The 19,784-nt window shown below is 35.2% G+C and overlaps 1 protein-coding gene across 50 annotated transcripts in view; it reads right to left on the bottom strand.

Moving 5' to 3' along the window:
* The window catches only part of LOC121393158 (mucin-2-like), a 77,704-nt gene that overhangs the window by 9,229 nt on the left and 48,691 nt on the right, over nt 1-19,784 (bottom strand). For 43 of the 50 annotated variants that reach the window (XM_041560801.1, XM_041560817.1, XM_041560841.1 and 40 more), the window contains 24 exons: nt 19,423-19,560; nt 18,308-18,445; nt 17,775-17,912; nt 17,240-17,377; nt 15,435-15,572; nt 14,904-15,041; nt 14,230-14,367; nt 13,710-13,847; nt 13,392-13,529; nt 12,720-12,857; nt 11,460-11,594; nt 10,463-10,506; nt 9,300-9,434; nt 9,204-9,251; nt 9,060-9,113; nt 8,760-8,969; nt 7,412-7,471; nt 6,313-6,578; nt 6,005-6,179; nt 4,512-4,759; nt 4,189-4,372; nt 2,938-3,127; nt 1,820-1,995; nt 1,275-1,344 (listed from right to left, as the gene is read on the bottom strand). In XM_041560801.1, coding sequence (XP_041416735.1) covers nt 1,275-1,344; nt 1,820-1,995; nt 2,938-3,127; nt 4,189-4,372; nt 4,512-4,759; nt 6,005-6,179; nt 6,313-6,578; nt 7,412-7,471; nt 8,760-8,969; nt 9,060-9,113; nt 9,204-9,251; nt 9,300-9,434; nt 10,463-10,506; nt 11,460-11,594; nt 12,720-12,857; nt 13,392-13,529; nt 13,710-13,847; nt 14,230-14,367; nt 14,904-15,041; nt 15,435-15,572; nt 17,240-17,377; nt 17,775-17,912; nt 18,308-18,445; nt 19,423-19,560 — 3,375 coding nt within the window. The remainder of the gene's footprint in view (nt 1-1,274; nt 1,345-1,819; nt 1,996-2,937; nt 3,128-4,188; nt 4,373-4,511; nt 4,760-6,004; nt 6,180-6,312; nt 6,579-7,411; nt 7,472-8,759; nt 8,970-9,059; nt 9,114-9,203; nt 9,252-9,299; nt 9,435-10,462; nt 10,507-11,459; nt 11,595-12,719; nt 12,858-13,391; nt 13,530-13,709; nt 13,848-14,229; nt 14,368-14,903; nt 15,042-15,434; nt 15,573-17,239; nt 17,378-17,774; nt 17,913-18,307; nt 18,446-19,422; nt 19,561-19,784) is intronic. The other 7 variants (XM_041560802.1, XM_041560820.1, XM_041560816.1 and 4 more) reach the window with 7 other exon arrangements.

The following is a 19,784-nucleotide window of genomic DNA, read 5'->3' as shown; positions in this document are numbered from 1 at the left end:
AAGGCAAGAGATTAGTGAAGTAATGATCTTGATGGGATTTGTATTAAGACAAGGGAACAACTATGACTCCACTTGACCCAGAACTGCTCAAGAGATTATGTAGACAGTAATTATACTAATTATGTCTTACAATAATATAGTGAACCTGTTACATGCTCTGCTCCTTAAAAACAATGTAAGAAATCTGATTGTTTGCTTTGGGCAACATCACCAGTGATGTTTGTCTCCAGCCATAATCGCTGGCCTAGACATCATGACACATTTTATTGCAGAACATAGAACATGACAATGTATTTGTATTATTTATCTTTTCTTTTGATTCATCAGTGTGCTTAAGACTATGTGACATATGGTATTCTGCACTGTATTTGTTAAGAATAATTATCTATTCTAGATTATAAAATTTGAGGTAGCAGGGACATAAAAGTGGATACATTTTTGGGAGACAAAGGTCAGGTACTTTTAATTTTTTTGTCTTCAATGTATTCAAGAATTGCATATGTATTATTTTTGTTGCAGTTGAACAGTTAGGAATATGTAAGAATTATATTGTTTGTGTATTTCTGTTATCAATATAGAAACAGTAAGGTTTTAAGCAGTTTTCTACTTATTAGCAGTTCTTTAACTGCTTTATAAAGCTGTACCAGAAGGTACCAGGATTTGCTCGAATACCGAATCAAATCCTTATTTGCATATGCAAATTAGAGACAGTTAAGGAAAAAGTGGGAAAACAAGTTTTGTGATTCCCATTCCTGCCCCTAATTTACATATGCAAATTAGGATTCGGATTTGGTTCGGGTAGGCACAAAGATTTGGCAGAATCCCCAACTCCTTTGTGAAAGATTTGGCTGAATGCTGAATCAAAACCCTAATTTGCATATGCAAATTAGGGGCAGGAAAGAAAAAGTGGGAAAACTATTTTTACTTCCTTGTTTTGTGAAGAAAAGTTGTGTGATTTCCCTTCACATCCCTAATTTACATATTCAAATTAGGATTCAGATTTGGTTCAGGCAGGCACAAAGATTTGGCCAAATCCCCAAATCTTTTGTGAAAGATTTGGCTGAATGCTGAATCAAAATCCTAATTTGCATATGCAGATTGGGGGCAGGAAAGGAAAAAGTAGAAAAGTTTACATAAGAAAATTAGGATTTTGATTTGGTTCAGCCAGGCACAAGGATTTGGCTGAATCCGAATCCTGCTGAAAAAGGCCAAATCCCTGCCCAATCCTAGTATTTTTTCAGAAATGATTGTATCATACAGAAATGGCTACTTACGTAGTCTGGCAAGTTAAGGGGATAGCTGGACCACATGCATTGTATACTCTGTTAGAAGGACAAGTAATAGCTAAAACAAGAGAAAGAATATACATTATTAGATTCAATTGAATATGTATATTGCAAGTGAAATTTTTTTACTGCAAATGTATGTGCTTACAATATTTTTTTTATATTTTCAAAGACTTTCATTTGTTATTTATTAAGCACAAAACACATAAAAAACTTGAATGGAAAACTTTAAAACATCTAAAAGTTTAAAAGGTGATTTCAACTATTTCATAAATTTGAATTTTAAGAGTTTTTACATTTTTGTTTGAGCTTGCAAAATAGTAATTTGCGGTGTTCGGGTTTTTTCATGAGTTTAGTCAAATCTAGTTCTTTCTATTTGGACTTTTTTAATAAATAGGCAAACATTCAAGTTTTTTAAAAGTTTATTTAAAGTCTAGAAAGCCTTTAAAATTACACAAATTCAGTTTTTGATTAATAGGTCTCTTAGTAAAGAGTTTTGACCTAATGGGCAAGAGTTGCAATAGGAAACTTACGACAAGCTGAGGCCTGGCTTCTCCATGGAATACAGACACCTCGATCACCGCAGATTGAGGCATAATGTTGTAAACTTGTACATTCAATGTTTGAGTTGGCCACATTGCAGCTGTCATAAAGGCAGGCCTGGTAGAAGGGTTCTGGTGGTTGTATCGCATGGCATTTTAGGAAAAGACTTAAATAAAAAACAACAAAAAATAAGTTCACCTGAAAATGTGAAAGGGTAAATAGCTTCTGAAAGCACCGTTTTTCCAATCCTTTCTTCTATGTAAAAGTTATGAATGGTGTTCATACATCACTGAGATTAAGGGGGTTATTTATCAAAATCCAAACTAGAATCTATGATTTGTCCTTATTTATCAATAAAAAAACTAAAAAAAAAACGTATCGGGGATAAAACACGTCTTTTGTCTCACAAAAAACTCAAATTTTTCAAGTTTGAACATAAACCACTAAAAAAATTTTACCACTACTTTTTCAGGTTTTCGGCATCAATAAATAACCCCCATACTGAACAAATAAATTGCATTTTTATAGGTTGAGCATAAAGCACAGTTAGTAAAATACAATTCATTCTCATAGCTGAAATCTAAATTGGAATCTTGCAATGCTATGCACATTGAACGGTACTGATACATGCATTTTTTATTTTACTAATAAAGAAAAATCTGTGTTTTGTGATTAGAAAATCCTTTAACTCATATTTATGCTTAGTATAAAGTTGCCCTCTTGTAATCGGAAAGGATTCTCTGAAGAAAATTGAGGAGACTTCAAAATTTATTTTTGAAGATAAACATATTTTATAGATTATCAATAAATTATTTTGTTGGTTTTCTATTTCTTGCACCAAACCTCAACAAACCAAACACCAATACCGAAACAATTTTGAGCCAAAAAGTAATAGGTATCTTTTTTTTATAGTACATATACATTTAAGGCTACATGTTATAGGTTTTATAAGTAGCAGTAGCATGGTTGTGTGTTGATATATGCTCGATAGAGAATATTTTCTGAACTCGGTAACCAAATTGTTTCGACCGCTTATCAGCTATGGGCACAATGCTCGATATTCATATTATTTTATAAACTCTTTACGAATAAATCTCAAAACACTTACGGTCCCATGATGAGGTCACAGAGAGAAGATTTGCAAGTTGGACTTATTGGTTGAGGTAATTTTTTGTTGCTCTTGCATTGAGGTTTGATTGGGTCATCCACAATATAAGAATCAGCCATAGCTACACAGTTAGTTGTGATTGTACCATTAGCCATCATACAGTCATCAGCTTGGTTGTTTGTGCAAGTACCTAAGATAAAACAATAACATTGTTACAGTTTTTTGTGCACCCCCCCCATATTTGGAAAATGCTAATGTCAATAAAACAAAACACCGACTCTTAATAAACCAGCATTCACAATGTTGTAACTACAACAATATACATGTGTGGGAACTGTTATCCAGAATGCTTGGAAGCTGAGGCTTTCTGTAATTTGGCTCTTCATACCTTAAGTCAACTAGAAAATTATATAAAAATGAATTAAACCCAATAGGTTGGTTCTGCTTCCAATAAGGATTAATTATATATTAGTTTGGATCAAGTACAAGGTATTGTTTTATTACTATTAGTGATGGGTGAATTTATTTGCCAGGCGCGAGTTTGCGAATTCACCGCCGGCAAATAAATTTGTGAAACCTCCATGAAAATCAAAAATGAGAAACAGGCGCCGCTTCGAAAATTTTTTGGCGTTTCGCTTCGCCGAAAAATTTGCGAATTTCCCGCAAAATTCCAGAATTTCCCGCCGAAACGGCCCAAATTCGCCCATCAGTAATTACTATACAGAAAAAGGAAATCGCTTTTAACATTTGTATTATTAGGATAAAATGGAACCTTTGGGAGACAGCCTTTCTGTAATTCAGAGCTTTCTGGATAACAGGTTTCCAGATAATTAATCCAATATCTGTATCACAAAAGATATGTACAATCATGTTGTTAATGTAAGTGAATTCTGCACATACAGATGATTGTGGGTTTACTGAGGCATCTTCCATCACAAAACTCACCACTGAATACAATACATCTGTAGGTTTGCTTACAGCCACTCAATACATTCCCAGGTGGCACAGATTAAGGCAATCATAGCTGGCAGAAAAAAAAAGCTGCATTGTGTTGCACATGTTTTTTTATTACAACATCACAACATTACTGCACACATACTTAATGTAAAAGATAGAATACATATTAAAGAGCTAGCCAGAAACATTTTTCCACACTTCATTGGTACAGTTAGACTCATTGATACTACATCATTTACTAATGTGGTAAATCAGAAAAAAACAAAAAAAGTTCGACCTTAAATTGTCACTTACCACACTGTCCTTGTGTGTTGTTAAAAAACTTCCCATATGGCATCTTTATATTAAAGGTCACACCATTATAAGTGACATTGGTCTTAAGTTCTGGTATCTCCACCACAAAATTTACTCCAGCTTTGTAAACTTTGACTCCATATTTTGAATAAGGAAGCAACACAAGATGTCCATTTACACGAGTCTAGGATAAAAAATGTGATGAAATTAAGAGTTATTCAGTGGGTGGATGAATGTGAATATGTGTGCCCAACATTTTTTGTCTGTGTTCAATCAGCTACCTTGCCACCAGGTTACTTTAGAGGAATGTTGCTACTGCTTACCTCCAATGATACAGGTGTAAATGTTTTAGGTGAAATTAAGATTTCCTGAGTTTCATGTCGTATAGTAAGATTGCGGGGGCAGCTAATACCAGTTCTATCTCCACAGTCATAATTGTCAAGGTAAATGCCAAAGTTATCAACAGTTTTCACAATTTCTTCAACAAGAACGTAGGTGCAGTTTCCTTGATATGTATAATAGGTTCCATCAAAGGTAAGATAATGAGGATCTCCCCAGCCAGCACACATACCTAAAGAAGAATTGAAATTTTGGTAAAATGTCAACCTGAGGTCTAAAGTAGGATTTAAGTGTTTATGCATTTTTCATGTTCCAACTTGCACAACAAATGCACAATTTAATTTTTTTTTAAAAAATTTCTGTAGAGGAATGCAACATTTTACTAACTGCAGTTCAGAGTTTAGTACACTCCCACAATTACCATTAACATCATCCATCTAAATTGGATGAGACTGAATTGTATTTTGTTCTTGGATTCCTATGAACGCTTTCATCTAAGTTCTGGATGCAATGATGATGTTTTACGGTGCAAAACATGACTTTTGTCATCTTTGTTTTATGGCTAGTAAAAAATTTAACAATATGTAAATCAAAAAAATTTGATTCGATTTTGCCTAATAAAGGTATTACAAATACATAGATCTAGATATGTATAAAGTTGATATCATTATGAGCAACTTTCCAGTATATATGAATTAAAAAATACCAGCCATTTTGAATTTATTAGCAATTTTCGTTAAAGGCTTTACTTTCTGCAGCACTCTAGTAGTCAGCTCTTCCTCAGGAAAGACGCAATTGCACACAATGCCTAAACTTCTCTGTGGATAAGTACAAAATTAAGTCTATTATTTTAAACTAAATATGCCTGCGCTATTATATGCCTTTACCCTTTCAATAGGAATACTTGACCACATCATGGACTCAGCCTAAACTTGGTGTATACATTCTACTGTAGTAGTTGCAGCAGCCCTCGATTCAGAGCAAAAGGCAGAAGGACTGAGCAGCACCAAGCACAACTATAAAGAAGGTCAAGAGTGCGTTTTGATGCAATTTTCTAAAATGAAAGAGGTTTTACGTGCATCCAATTGCTGGAAAATTGCAGGGACCACAACTTGTGGACATACATTAACCTTATTATCAAGTGATGTGTTTTGGTAACTGCATAGGCAGGAAATTTATGAAGCAGGACACAATATTTTTCAATTAATATGAGAATGATTTTGCTTCTTTTTGTTGCTTTTCTTGTCTATAGGATTCTTTGATATTTATTGATAATACCTTTATCTTCAGAGATATGGTGTTATTATTGTCGCATATTTATAAACACCTATTGTACAATTAAAAGGACATGGTCATTTTCTCTGTAATTGGTTAATATAAAAAAACAATTTGAGTTTTACTAAATAAATAATAACAGATAACATTTTAAATATGTTTTGCTTTAAGAGCTAACTTTATGATGTTTAGATATACTCACATGGGCACTCCCAATGCCAGCAGCATAAGTCATCATCTGGCACGGCAAGTGGCGCCATTCTATTGGCACAAGTAATTGCTGGTGGAGGTGTGCAACCCTTTTGAACAATCTGTAGTTGACCTGCTGAATTGCATACTGCTTTGGTGCAGTTACACATCTGCCAGTTTGTGTAGGGCTGAAAAATGTGTACATAGACATTAGTATGATAGTATTTTTGAAATATTTTTTAAAGAATTAGGCATCATCAGCGTAAGGCTACAAAACACATATTCTGGATATCATACAAACAAATCTTGACAAGAACTCACCACACAAGGAGTAGTTGTACTGATTGTAGTGACGGTGGTTGACTTGGTGGTTGTTTTAGTTGTGGTTGGTGTTGTCGTTTTGGTAGTTGTTGGTGTTGTAGTTGTTGTAGTTGTTGTAGTTGTTGGTGTTGTAGTTGGTGTTGTAGTTATTGTAGTTGTTGGTGTTGTATCACAAGGTATTTCAATTGCAGGTGTTTGCCCACAACTGCCATCACATATGACTGTGTAGCATTTTCCAAGAATGGTACTTTTTATGATTTCCTGACCTGTAAGAAGTTCTCTGTTTTACGGTTTGTCAAAATACTATATGTTCTGGGTAGCTGCACTACTCTGTATAAAAGTACTGTCCCACTGCCTCTTCTTCCCTAGGGCTGAACGATCGTATTACAATGAAGAGAATGGGGGCCGATGGGTCGTAGGACCGCATCAACAAGCTGATGTGGTCCTCAATTTCAGGAAAAATTAAACTTGCCTGATTGATATCAGGATGATTTTTGGCCTGATATTGATCAGGGGACTCATCAGAAGCCCACACACAGGAAGATAAGCTGCCAATAATCGATCTAAAGGACCATTATGGGCAGCTTCAATCTGTCTGTGTATGGTCACCTTTACCTGCACTCTGGGGGCTCATCTATTCATCATACAGACCTCTGTTCACTGGGCAAAGGTTGTGTAATGTTACACTGTGCAGAGATGAATACATCATAAAGCTTGCTCATGCTATTTTCTTTTTGTTTACAGGAATATCAAGATGTCAATCAAATAAGATAAAAAAAATCATAATCTGCATATTATTACAAAATATGGGGAGGCCCATTTAGCAAAGGTCTCATTTCAAGGAGGCTGCAAATCAATAATGATCCCTGGACATCTCCCTATTGACTTAAACAGCGATTTGCCAGGTTTTAGGTGGCGAATAGTCAAATTCAAGTTCTTCAAGGGACAGAGTATGATAAATCTTGAAAATCAAATTTATTTTTTGAAAAACTCGAATCGAACTTGAATAACAAAAAAACTTGAAAATTCAAATTTCAAATTAGAATTTTCACTTTGACCCTTGATAAATCTGCCCCTAAATGTAATTTTTATCCCTTACCTGGTTCATATACTGTTCCATTATAATTACACGAACATATTGTGGTAGTCACAGTTGTTGCTGTTGGAGTAAATAAGAAATAAATTAGACATTGCTAACAGGATATAAAATAATGTCTAGTGCAAAATAAAACCACATCCCTCACATTGTATTTAATATGCGAATGGGGAATATGTATTTTCCCACTTACATATTTATCAAAATGTGAGATTTAGAGCTTGCCAAAGAAAAATGAACTCACTGTCTAATCAGTCCTATGGAATTTTTTGAATTGTATTAATCAGTGGGTGAAAGATTAAAAGGTAAAAGGTGACACTTCTAAAAACCCATAGAAATGTATAGAAAGTTTTTCTATGGTGACCTCTAATGTCATTTTATATATATTTTTGGCCCCTAGTCTTGGTTCCCATTTTCTTGAAGGGGCAACAGAAATAAAGTTATGCCCATGTGTAATTATTTTTCCATCCTGCCTAATCAGTTTCATCCTGCCTAATCTCTAACTGTCATTCAGGCAAAAATATACAGAATGGTAGCACTCATTATTTGGAAAGCATACAATATAAATTATGCATTGCAGTTGAAAGCATGGCTTCATCTATAACATATACACATTTCAAGGAGAAAGTCTATTTTAAAACAATATGGTAGAGAGTAAAAAATCTGATGGTTTTATTTTATATTTGTTTTCATTTGCTACTATCACAATAGTGTTCTTCATGCAAAATCCTGCGCTGAAATCAAATATTTTTATATTTAATTTTGACATTAAACATGAGCAAACCATTTTCTTACATTGCCAAGTCCCCTCATCCTGTGCTTTGATGAGCATAAGTCTTTATTGATGTGATATCAATGCCCTCTACCCTCAACTGGCTAATAGCATACAAGTCATGCTATCAATAGAACTATGGGCAGGAGGTAACACCTCTCCTGCAGGATCAGGGCAGCTCCCATTGACTATAGCACCTTGACAACTTTTACTTGCCAAAGTTTTCCCTTAGAGGTTTTTGTGGTTTTACACATAAATCTCAAATTTAATGTTTACAGCTTTTTAGAAATATAGGAAAAGCCACAGGCTTTTCGCTTGTTAGTAAATGGACCCCCTTTTATTTATATTAACATTATATTAATGTTGCATCTATCACATCAATGTTCCATTGAGTCTATTAGGTTTAAATAGAAATACGATTTGAAAAATCTTTACATACGTTTGCAAAAAAAAAGGCATTTAGACTTGTTTACCCTTCCTTGGCTATCTGTAAAGGCTCAGATGTATCCTATTTTCTGCTTTACATAGTTTCAATGAAGTCAATTCACCGATATATTTTCTTATTTCTAGAAATCTTACCAGGAGTTATGTGAGTAGTTGTTGGAATTGAGCAAAGGGTGGTAGTTTGAAGTACTTTTCCATTGACGCATATCCTCTGAGCACAGAGTACTGGTGAACTGTGTGTTGAAATTAGGGTATTTGGAGGTAATAACGTTGACGTTGAGCCAGTATTGCTGCCATGTGATCCTGATGGTGATAACGTTGACGTTGAGCCAGTATTGCTGTCATGTGATCCTGATGGTGATAACGTTGACGTTGAGCCAGTACTGCTGTCATGTGATCCTGATGGTGGTAACGTTGAGCCAGTATTGCTGTCATGTGATCCTGATGGTGATAACGTTGACGTTGAGCCAGTACTGCTGTCATGTGATCCTGATGGTGGTAACGTTGAGCCAGTATTGCTGTCATGTGATCCTGATGGTGATAACGTTGACGTTGAGCCAGTACTGCTGTCATGTGATCCTGATGGTGGTAACGTTGACGTTGAGCCAGTATTGCTGTCATGTGATCCTGATGGTGATAACGTTGACGTTGAGCCAGTATTGCTGTCATGTGATCCTGATGGTGATAACGTTGACGTTGAGCCAGTATTGCCGTCATGTGATCCTGATGGAGTGGAAATACTGCTGCCACCTGGTGGCCCTGTATGATCTATTGATGGTGTTGTAAAATCGTCATCCATTTTGCAGCATGCTGGCAAAAGATAAAAGGAAATAAATAGGTTCATTGGCATCCATTGGTACTGTAGAAACCCAATTGCTTTATTAGATACATTGACTTACATTGATACATTGACTTAGCACATGAGGGGTAAGAAAATAATTTACAATCCAACTACAGGGAATTGTAGATTTGGAGAAGAGAAAGTACAAAGCTAGCGAACGCAGCTGATGGCTAATATATAAATAATATATATTCATCCTATGATCATTCAGAATTTGTGGAACATATATTTTCCACCATTCTCCCAATAGCCTTTGAATTTTGAAAGGATTTTGGAAGTTGTATTTTAACAAAAGCTAAATTCCTGATGCATGATGGAAGCATTTAATGTCCTTAGTATTAATATTCTTTCTCCAGTCCAAGGAGCCCCTGGTTACTTAAGACAAATTAACTTTCCAATTTGCCCTAATATCACATGTGTGACCTGTGCAGTGTAATATAGAAGCTGGCACCTCAATGACCATGTTATTTCCTTATTTATAGTGTGAGTGAATTTTTTCGGCAGGAATGGTTTCACATAGAAATTCTGCATTTGGCATCTGCAAATTTTTTCATGAAACTGGGGCCAAAATAAAAATCGCTTTGACAAAAAAAGTCACCAAGACAAATTGGTTGCAGAGATAACAAAGTCGACCATAAAAAAAAAACGCCCATTGACAAGTTGAAGAGACAAAAAATTTGCCACAAGAAAAAACACCCATTGAATTAAATGCAATTGGAGTGAGAAAAAAAAGTTGTGCCCACATTTTCACAGCCAGATTCGCTGTCACTACTTATTTATGTGCATATAATTTTGTTGTGTTGCAATTTTTTGTAAATTATGTTCTAATTGTTGAAAGGTGATATTACACCAATAATACCATTGACTTTCAGACTGACTTGGCAACCTACCAATTTGTACTGAGTATTAATATTATTTAGCAGCAATAGTGACCTTGTAAATAATTATACTTTATAATTTGATGAGACAAATTACCCAGATGCCCATGTTTCAATACCTGGGTTTGGAGAACAGCTTAGTTGTCGGTTAGCATCACATACACTGAAAGAGAAAAATAAAAGGCAAAACAGCTTTGATTGACCACAGTAACAACAACACATTTAACTTAAAAAAAAAAGCATGATGACACCGTCATCACATGATAGATATATGGTTTCCAGCCCAAACACTGTAGATTTATGTGTTAAATTTGTTTCTATAAAAAGGGGTTATGACTGGAAGTGCAGTTTTTGAGTTTCTCTCTTTGTTTCGTATAACACTACTCTCTGGGGGTTGATATAAATTGGCAACATTTTGTCAAAATTCTGGCATACATCTTTAGTAAACCTCTAACCTTTTGAAACTCATTGATCACACCCTTAAATGCCAACTTCAAAGGCCACTGTGGTACAGAACATGGTACATCAGCCATGTTTAAGAAAATTATTTGGTCTTGTATAATGAAAAAAACAATGACAACTCCATTTATATTCTACCAAAGAACCCAGAATGAAAAAAGGAACTGGAAAAGGTATAGAATGAAAATGTTTCAAAAAGTGAAAGGCACTGATACAGCTGCCTAGTAATTATTCCCACTGAACTATGCAGAATACCTGATAATTTAGAAATATTTTAGGTAACACTTAGTAACATCAAATAGAAGAAAAGGGGTTGGTGGTTAGTACCGAATTCAAAATAAAATACGTGTATGTCCAATTCCTTAATGGTTGCTCTATGCTGCAACTTCTTAGTTGAATCCAAAATAGAACAAGAAAAAGGAGCTCCAGCAGTGATTACTGCAAATAAACTTGTATTACGAGTGGTGGCAACACAACATGTTTCAGATACAATACCCTTTATCACTTGATAAAGGGTATTGTACCCAAAACATGTCAACCCCAATATTCTGGATAATATTCTGGATAACAGGTCCCATACTGTTTAATATTCTAATAACATCATGGATACTATGTGCCAAAATATTCTATTAAACAGCAGCAATATCTCCTATTTACCATATTCTACAGGGGTCATTGGAAGGTACACGTTCACCACGCTGATAAGATGTGTTGTCAATAATGCAAGTGATACATTTCTCTGGAGGATTTGGGTCAGGAGAACAATGCAACTGCCGGTCAACACCACACAAGCTGAAAAAGAAAGGGCAAAAATGTATGAATAAACACCGTAAAACAAAATATTATTGAAAAAAGTATATTCCACTTCAGCTTTGAAAACCGTATTAAAAAATGAGTCCTATGATAGCTATGTATATCAAGCCTCAGAATGGTATATTCAGCTTGTTACAGTGTTAATTAACATTAATTCATACCATCCGAAATAGAGAATGGCCTAGAGATACACAAAATTATAGTATATATATTTAGATAGACAGGAAGATAGCAACATTTTTGAAAAAAAAACCCTGCCCAAATTGCTTGCATTTTGTTAATTTTAACGCAAGGACTGTGAAATGTTGAGAACTTAATGAGTCAATGGAATGCTGTAATTCTGCTGGAACAATGTTTTGTTCACAGGCTAAACATTTATACACAAATATCTCAGAAATATATGAAGATGCTGGGAATACCCTCTTGATTGCACAGTTTCAAAGAATACAATTTGATCTCAGGATATTGAGCAACTTTTTCAATTTTTTGTGGTATTGAGTTGATCTCAAAAGCATTTCAAGTAAAAGTCAGGAAAACTTTCAACAGTTATTTTTTTTTCTCTTTTACAGTTCCCTGGCTGGCATGAAGGATGGGTTTAACAAAAAGAAGTATGACTAGCATGAATACAGTCAATTAGGTAAAAATGACACCCCTTAATCCAGCAGTAAATCAAATTTTCCCAAAACTCATTAAATGTATGCATTCTATTATAATGCCATGCCAGTAAGCATTCTATTCGTTTTCTGCACTATATTTCTTTCTGCAAATCCTATTATGTAGGTATGGCTTGTTTTTTCCATTGCCGGCACGGAAATCTCCTTGCCACTGTCAAAATTGACTTTATCAGTTTCCTAGCTGGCTTCCAAGATTTCATTATTGGCCTACCCAGGTCAACCTTATGTATATTAGTCCGAAATAGACTGTGGAGGAGCTTGCGTGCTGTCCCCAAGAAAGGAGTGACCTCAGGGAAATTCCATAAAGTGTGGGACAAAGTTCCAAATTCTCCACATTTGTGCCAGCATCAATTTGACACTGAGGTGAGGGGAGTATTTTATACAACCTTGCCAAATAATTGTTGGGGCAGCAGTTGTTTCTTTTACTTACCATGTGGAACATTCATCTGTGCTAGGTACAGCATCATTAATGTTGTAGGTTTGGCCATTGATGACACATACTGGAAGACATCTTGCTGGAGGATTGTTAATAGTATCACAATACACTTGTTGGTTAGTATCACACTTACTGAAAGAAAAGAAGAAAAACAAAACAGCGTAAAGGGATTCTGTCATGATTTTTATTGTGTGGTTTTTATTTCTAAATTATTTCTAAATTATTTGTTTACACAGCAAATAATTAACTCTGCCATGTTAAATTTCATTTCTAACCAAGCAAGTGCAGTTTAAGTTTTAATATTGGTGTAGGTGGCCATCTCAGGTCATTTTGCCTGCTCATGTGCTTTCAGAAAGAGCCAGTGCTGCACTAATGAAGTGCATTCTGACTCAATCTAACTGAAGGTGTCTCAGTGGGACATGGATTTTTACTATTGTTTGCTGTTCTTATATCTACCAGGGAGCTATTATCTGGTTAATGTCCCATTGTGCTGCTGGGGGAAGGGGGAAGGATGGGGTGATATCACCCAACTTGCAGTGCAGCAGTAAAGAGTAACTGAAGATTATAAGAGCATAAGTCACATGACTGAAGGCAATAGGTACAATAAGATTTTTTAAAGAACCTTCTAAAATATATGGAAGGGTAGCAGCTATTTCTCTTACTTACCATGTGGAACACTCATCTGTGCTAGGTACCACATCATTAACATTGTAAGAAAGACCATTGATGTAGCATTTGGGGAGACAACTTGCTGGAGGGTTGCTCATAGCAACACAAGTCACTGTCTTAGTAGTATCACACTTACTGTAAGAGTAAAAGACAATGCAAAACAGCTAAAGTTATCAAATAGAAAAAGTACAGCCATCAATCATGTAATCAACTCAAGGATGTGTTTCCCAATATATGTTCTAACCAATGTTTTGAAAATTAAGGTACACTACTTGTCAAATAATTGCTTGGGCAGCAGTTATTTCTCTTACTTACCATGTGGAACAACCGTCTGTGCTGGGTACAGCATCATTAATGTTGTAGGTTTGGCCATTGAAATAACATACGGGGAGACAGCTTGGTGGAGGGTTGCTCATAGCAACACAAGTCACTGTCTTGGTAACATCACACTTACTGAAAGAGAAAAAGGCAAGAGAAAACAGATTAATGACAAAACATGATAAAAATGTTTATTTGACAAAATAAAATAAAAGGTATTACAGTGCTGATTTACAAACATGTTATAATTACATAAAAACTCAAAACAATTGCAGGACCACTAGATATAAGCTGTATGTTTAAAGAACCTTTTTTTAATTACTGCATGTTGTGTGTTTTTTGTTTTTGTTATCAAGTAAAAAAATAGAATAAGTACAGTCCTTAATCATGCACTGAACTTAAGGGGGTGTTTCCCAATTTATGTTTCCCAATTTTGAAAGGTACACTGCTTCCACTAACTTATTTTAAGCAACCTTGCCAAATAAGTGTTTTGGCAGCAGCTATTTCTCTTTCTTACCATGTGGAACAGCCATCTGGGCTAGGTACATCGTCATTGATTTTGTAGATTTGGCCATCGATGACACATACGGGGAGACATCTTGTTGGAGGATTGTTAATAGTAGCACAAGTCACTTGATGGTTAGTATCACACTTACTGAAAGAAAAAAAGAAAAAACAAAACAGTGTAAATAGATTCTGTGAATTTTATGGTGTATTTTTTTTTCTAAATTATACTGTTTACACAGCAAATAATTAACTCTGCCATTCTTAACCAAGCAAGTGTATTTTTAGTTGTAATATTGATGTGTAGGTAGACATCTCAGGTCATTTTGCCTGTTCATGTGCTTTCAGAAAGAGTCAGTGCTGCACTATGGAACTACTTTCTGACAGGCTGTTGTTTCTCTTACTAAATGTAACTGAATGTGTCTCAGTGGGACATGGATTTTTACTATTGAGTGCTGTTCTTAGATCTACCAGGGAGCTGTTATCTGGTTAACTATCTGTTGTTCTGCTGATGTGCTGCTGGGGAGAGAGGGGGATGGATAGGTGATATCACCCAACTTGCAGTACAGCAGTAACTGAAGATTATAAGAGCACAAGTCACATGAGTGGGGACAATAGGTACACTAAGATTTTTCTATACAATCTTCTAAGAAATGTGGAAGGGTAGCAGATTTTTCTCATACTTACCATGTGGAACAGTCGTCTGAGCTAGGTACCTCGTCATTAACATTGTAAGCTTGGCCATCGATGTAGCATTTGGGGAGACAACTTGCTGGAGGGTTGCTGATAGCAACACAAGTCACTGTCTTGGTTGTATCACACTTACTGAAATAGAAAAAGACAAGAGAAAACAGCTAGATGACTAAACACAGAAAAAAATGCTTATTTGACTAAATCAAATAAAACAAATTGCAATGTTGCATTACAAACATACTGTATTATAACTTCATAAACACACATTTCAATCACAGGGCTGTTAGATGTTTGCTATATGTTTTAAGCTTTATTTTAAAATTTCTGCACAATATGATTTTTTGTTTTTATAAAGTTATCAAATAGAATAAGTACAGCTATTGAACGTGTAATTAACTCAAGGATGTGTTTCCCAATATATGTTCTAACCAACATTTTGAAAATGAAGATACACTACTTCCAGTAACATATTGTATACAACCTTGCCAAATAATTGCTTGGGCAGCAGCTATTTCTCTTACTTACCATGTGGAACAAGCGTCTGTGCTGGGTACATCGTCATTAATGTTGTAGGTTTGGCCATTGATGACACATACAGGGAGACAACTTTTTGGAGGATTGCTCAGAGGAGCACAATACACTTGTTGGTTAGTATCACACTTACTGAAAGAAAAAGAGAAAAAACAAAACAGTGTAAAGGGTGTGAGGCTAAGTTATGCCATATTCATTTTTCATGTGTATAAGAATGAGAATAATTAAATCTAAGTATATAGTTTGAATTATATTTTACAGAATAATGACAGCCTAGTTGTTTACATTATAAGGATTGTACACTTAGGTTTTGGAGAAGAGCTGTTTGACTTGTAATGTACTTGCTGAGATATTATCATTATTATCGTCATCACATATGTCTCAAGTCCCTCAAAATGTTCCAGACAAGATTATCATCTGAGACCAGATGGCCTAGAGCATTCGTCACAGAACATAAACTAAAATAAACAAGGGCTTTAACCTTTGATTCTCCAGAACTGAAGCCTTTGGAGACCCCCTTACAGGGGTATAAAAGGACCAACACTGGAGGACTGTTTTTGGAATGCTTATGTACAACTTGTGTTATTTGTGAGTGTCATTACCCGCCTGAATAAACCTTATCTGATTTCTTTATCTCATAATTCTAGGAGGCATTACTTCGTGGAGGAGATTTACTCAGTAAATAAAGAGACTGGTTGCCTGACATTTTGGTGCCCCTACATGCAGAAGAAGATTACATCCTTGAGTTGTACCCTGCATAAGAAACAAGTGACCCATTTGAGCAAATGTCTACTGGCCAGGTAAAAAACAATTTTTGTTCTTATGCAAAATTTTCTTGAAGTGGCAAGCTTAGTTGGACAGGGAGCACTCAGGATGGACTTCTTGAACAGGTAATGCCACCTACGGGAATTAAAGCGGTTCTGTATTATGTAATGCCTCTGTCTTCATTCTGTATAAAGATAATAGGGCTTAATCCTCTTCATGTTTTACTGCTACCACCTACTGGTAGCTGAGTGAAATAACATCATTAACCCTTTCTCAAGAGTTGTGAGTGTTGCGTGAGGAGGCTCCTTCATGAGCAGAGTGAGATAAGGTCCCCGCATTTCCGTTGTCAGAGACAGTGAGATACAGCTGGCAAAAGTCAGGGGTCTAGGCCATTAGAGTGTGGTGAATGAGTTAGTAGGATATCCTATCTCTGTGGTAATTGACTAACCTAAAGTAATGCTCATATGTGTAATCATTGAAGTACTGGGAATTGCTATGATAGTTGGTATACTTTTCGTATTATTAGGATAATCTGTCATGATTTTTCACTGTGTAGTTTTTATTTCTAAATGACTCTGTTTACATAGCAAATAATTAACTCTGCCATGCTAAATTTCATTCCTGAACAAGCAAGTGTATTTTTAGTTGTGATATTAGTGTGTAGGGGCATTCCCGGTCATTTTGCCTGCACATGTGCTTTCAGAAAGAGCCAGTGCTGCACTTTGGAACTGCTTTTGTTTCTCCAACTTAATGTAACTGAAGGTGTCTCAGTGGGACCTGAATTGTACTATTTACTGCTGTTCTTATATCTACCAGGGAGCTGTTATCTGGTTTAATTCCCATTGTTCTGCTGATGTGCTTTTGGGGGTGGAGATGGATGGGGTGATTTCATCTAACCTGCTGTGCAGCAGTAAAGAGTAACTGAAGTTTAAAAAAACACAAGTCACTTGACTGGGGGGCAATAGGTACATTAAGATTTTTCTAAAGAACCTTCTAAAAAATGTGGAAGGGTAGCAGTTATTTCTCGTACTTACCATGTGTAACAGTCATCTGAGCTAGGTACCACGTCATTAACATTGTAGGAAAGGCCATTGATGTAGCATTTGGGGAGACAACTTGCTGGAGGGTTGCTCATAGCAACACAAGTCACTGACTTGGTAACATCACACTTACTGAAATAGAAAAAGACAATACAAAACAGCTAAATGACCGAAAACAGAAAAAATACTAATTTGACTAAATCAAATAAAACATATTGTAATTTTGCATTACAAACATATTATAAATACATAAACACACACTACAATCACAGTGCTATTAGATATTTACTATATGGTTTACAGCTTGATTTTTTTTTTTTTTATATTTTGGCACATTATGTTTTTTTGTTTTTATAAAGTCATCAAATAGAATAAGTACAGCCATTGATCATGTAAGGAACTAAAGGATGTGTTTCCCAATATTTGTTCTATCCAATGTTTTGAAAATGAATTTACACTACTTCCAGTAACATATTATATACAACCTTGCCAAATAATTGCTTGGGCAGCAGCTATTTCTCTTACTTACCATGTGGAACAAGCGTCTGTGCTGGGTACAGCGTCATTAATGTTGTAGGTTTGGCCATTGAAATAACATACGGGGACACAGCTTGCTGGAGGGTTGATCATTCGAACACAAGTCACTGTCTTGGTAACATCACACTTACTGAAATAGAAAAAGACAAGACAAAACAGATTAATGACAAAACCCGATAAAAATGCTTAATTGACAAAATAAAATAAAAGGTATTACAGTGCTGATTTACAAACATGTTATAATTACATAAACACTCATTACAATCACAGGACCACTAGATATAAGCTGTATGTTCAAAGAACCTTATGTTAATTACTGCATGTTATGTGTTTTTTGTTTTTGTTATCAAGTAATCAAATAGAATAAGTACATTCATTTATCATTACTATACTTAACTCATGGGTGTGTTTCCTAATTCATGTTCTAACCAACATTTTGAAAATTAAGGTACACTGCATCTACTAACTTATTTTATGCAACTTTGTCAAATAATTGCTTGAGCAACAGCTTTTTCTTTTACGTACCATGTGGAACAGCTATCTGGGCTAGGTACATCGTCATTAATGTTGTAGATTTGGCCATTGATGACACATACGGGGAGACATTTTGTTGGAGGATTGTCAATAGGAGCACAAGTCACTTGTTGGTAAGTATCACATTTACTGAAAGAAAAAGAGAAAAAACAAAACAATGTAAAGGGATTCTGTCAAGAATTTTATAATGTCATTTTTATTTCTGAATTACACTGTGTACACAGCAAACAATTAACTCTGCTATGTAAAATTTCATTCCTAACCCGGCAAGTGCATATTTTAGTTGTAATATTGGCGTGTAGGGGCATCGGCAGTCATTTTGCTTGTTCATGTGCTTTCAGAAAGAGCCAGTGCTGCACTATGGAACTGCTTTCTGATGGGCTGTTTCTCCAACTCAATGAACTGAAGGTTTCCCAGTGGAACATGGATTTTAACTATTGAGTGCTTTTAACATATCTACCAGGGAGCTGGTTAACTTCTCATTGTTCTGCTGATGTGCTGCTGGGGGGAGGGAGATGGATAGTTGATATTACCCAACTTGCAGTGCAACAGTAAATAAAAGAGTAACTGAAGTTTATAAGAGCACAAGTCACATGACTGGGGCACCTGGGAAACTGACAAAATTTGGGCCACATGTCAGATTTCAAAATTATATACAAATAAAAACTGTTTACTCTTTTGAAACATAGATATCAGTGCAGACGTCTACAGGAACAGCACTATTAACTGATGTATGTTTAAAAAAAAAACATTTTTTAATGATAGTATCCATTGAATGACTAAACACAGTAATAAAAAAGTAGTATTTTGCAAAAAAATATTACAGTGCTGCTTTACAAACACAATATACTCATATAAACAGACACTACAGTCATATGATATATATATATATATGTATATATATATATATATATATATATATATATATATATATATATATATATCTTTCTTTCTTTCTTTCTTTCTTTCTTTCTACAGTTCTTATTCTGTAGGTATGGCTCGCTGTTTCCATTTCCAACAGAGCAATAGGTAAACTGCTTCCACTAATATTTTTCTAAACAACCTCTAAAAAATATGGAAGGGTAGCAGTTATTTCTCTTACTTACCATGTGGAACAGTCATCTGTGCTAGGTACCACGTCATTAACATTGTAGGGAATGCCATTGACGTAGCATTTGGGGAGACAACTTGCTGGAGGGTTGCTCATAGCAACACAAGTCACTGTCTTGGTAATATCACACTTACTGAAATAGAAAAATAAAAGACAAAACAGCTAAATGACTGAACACAGAAAAAAATGCTTATTTGACTAAATAAAACATATTGCAATGTTGCATTACGAACATATTATAATTACATAGACACACACTACAATCACAGGAACGTTAGATAATTGTTATATGTTGAAAGCCTGAACACTCTTTTAAAAAAATTCTTCACATTATGTCTTTTTGTTTTTATCAAGTTT

This window comes from Xenopus laevis, chromosome 4S (assembly GCF_017654675.1).
Source record: "Xenopus laevis strain J_2021 chromosome 4S, Xenopus_laevis_v10.1, whole genome shotgun sequence".
NCBI lineage: Eukaryota > Metazoa > Chordata > Amphibia > Anura > Pipidae > Xenopus > Xenopus laevis.
This window is presented reverse-complemented; position numbering and strand designations above follow the sequence as displayed.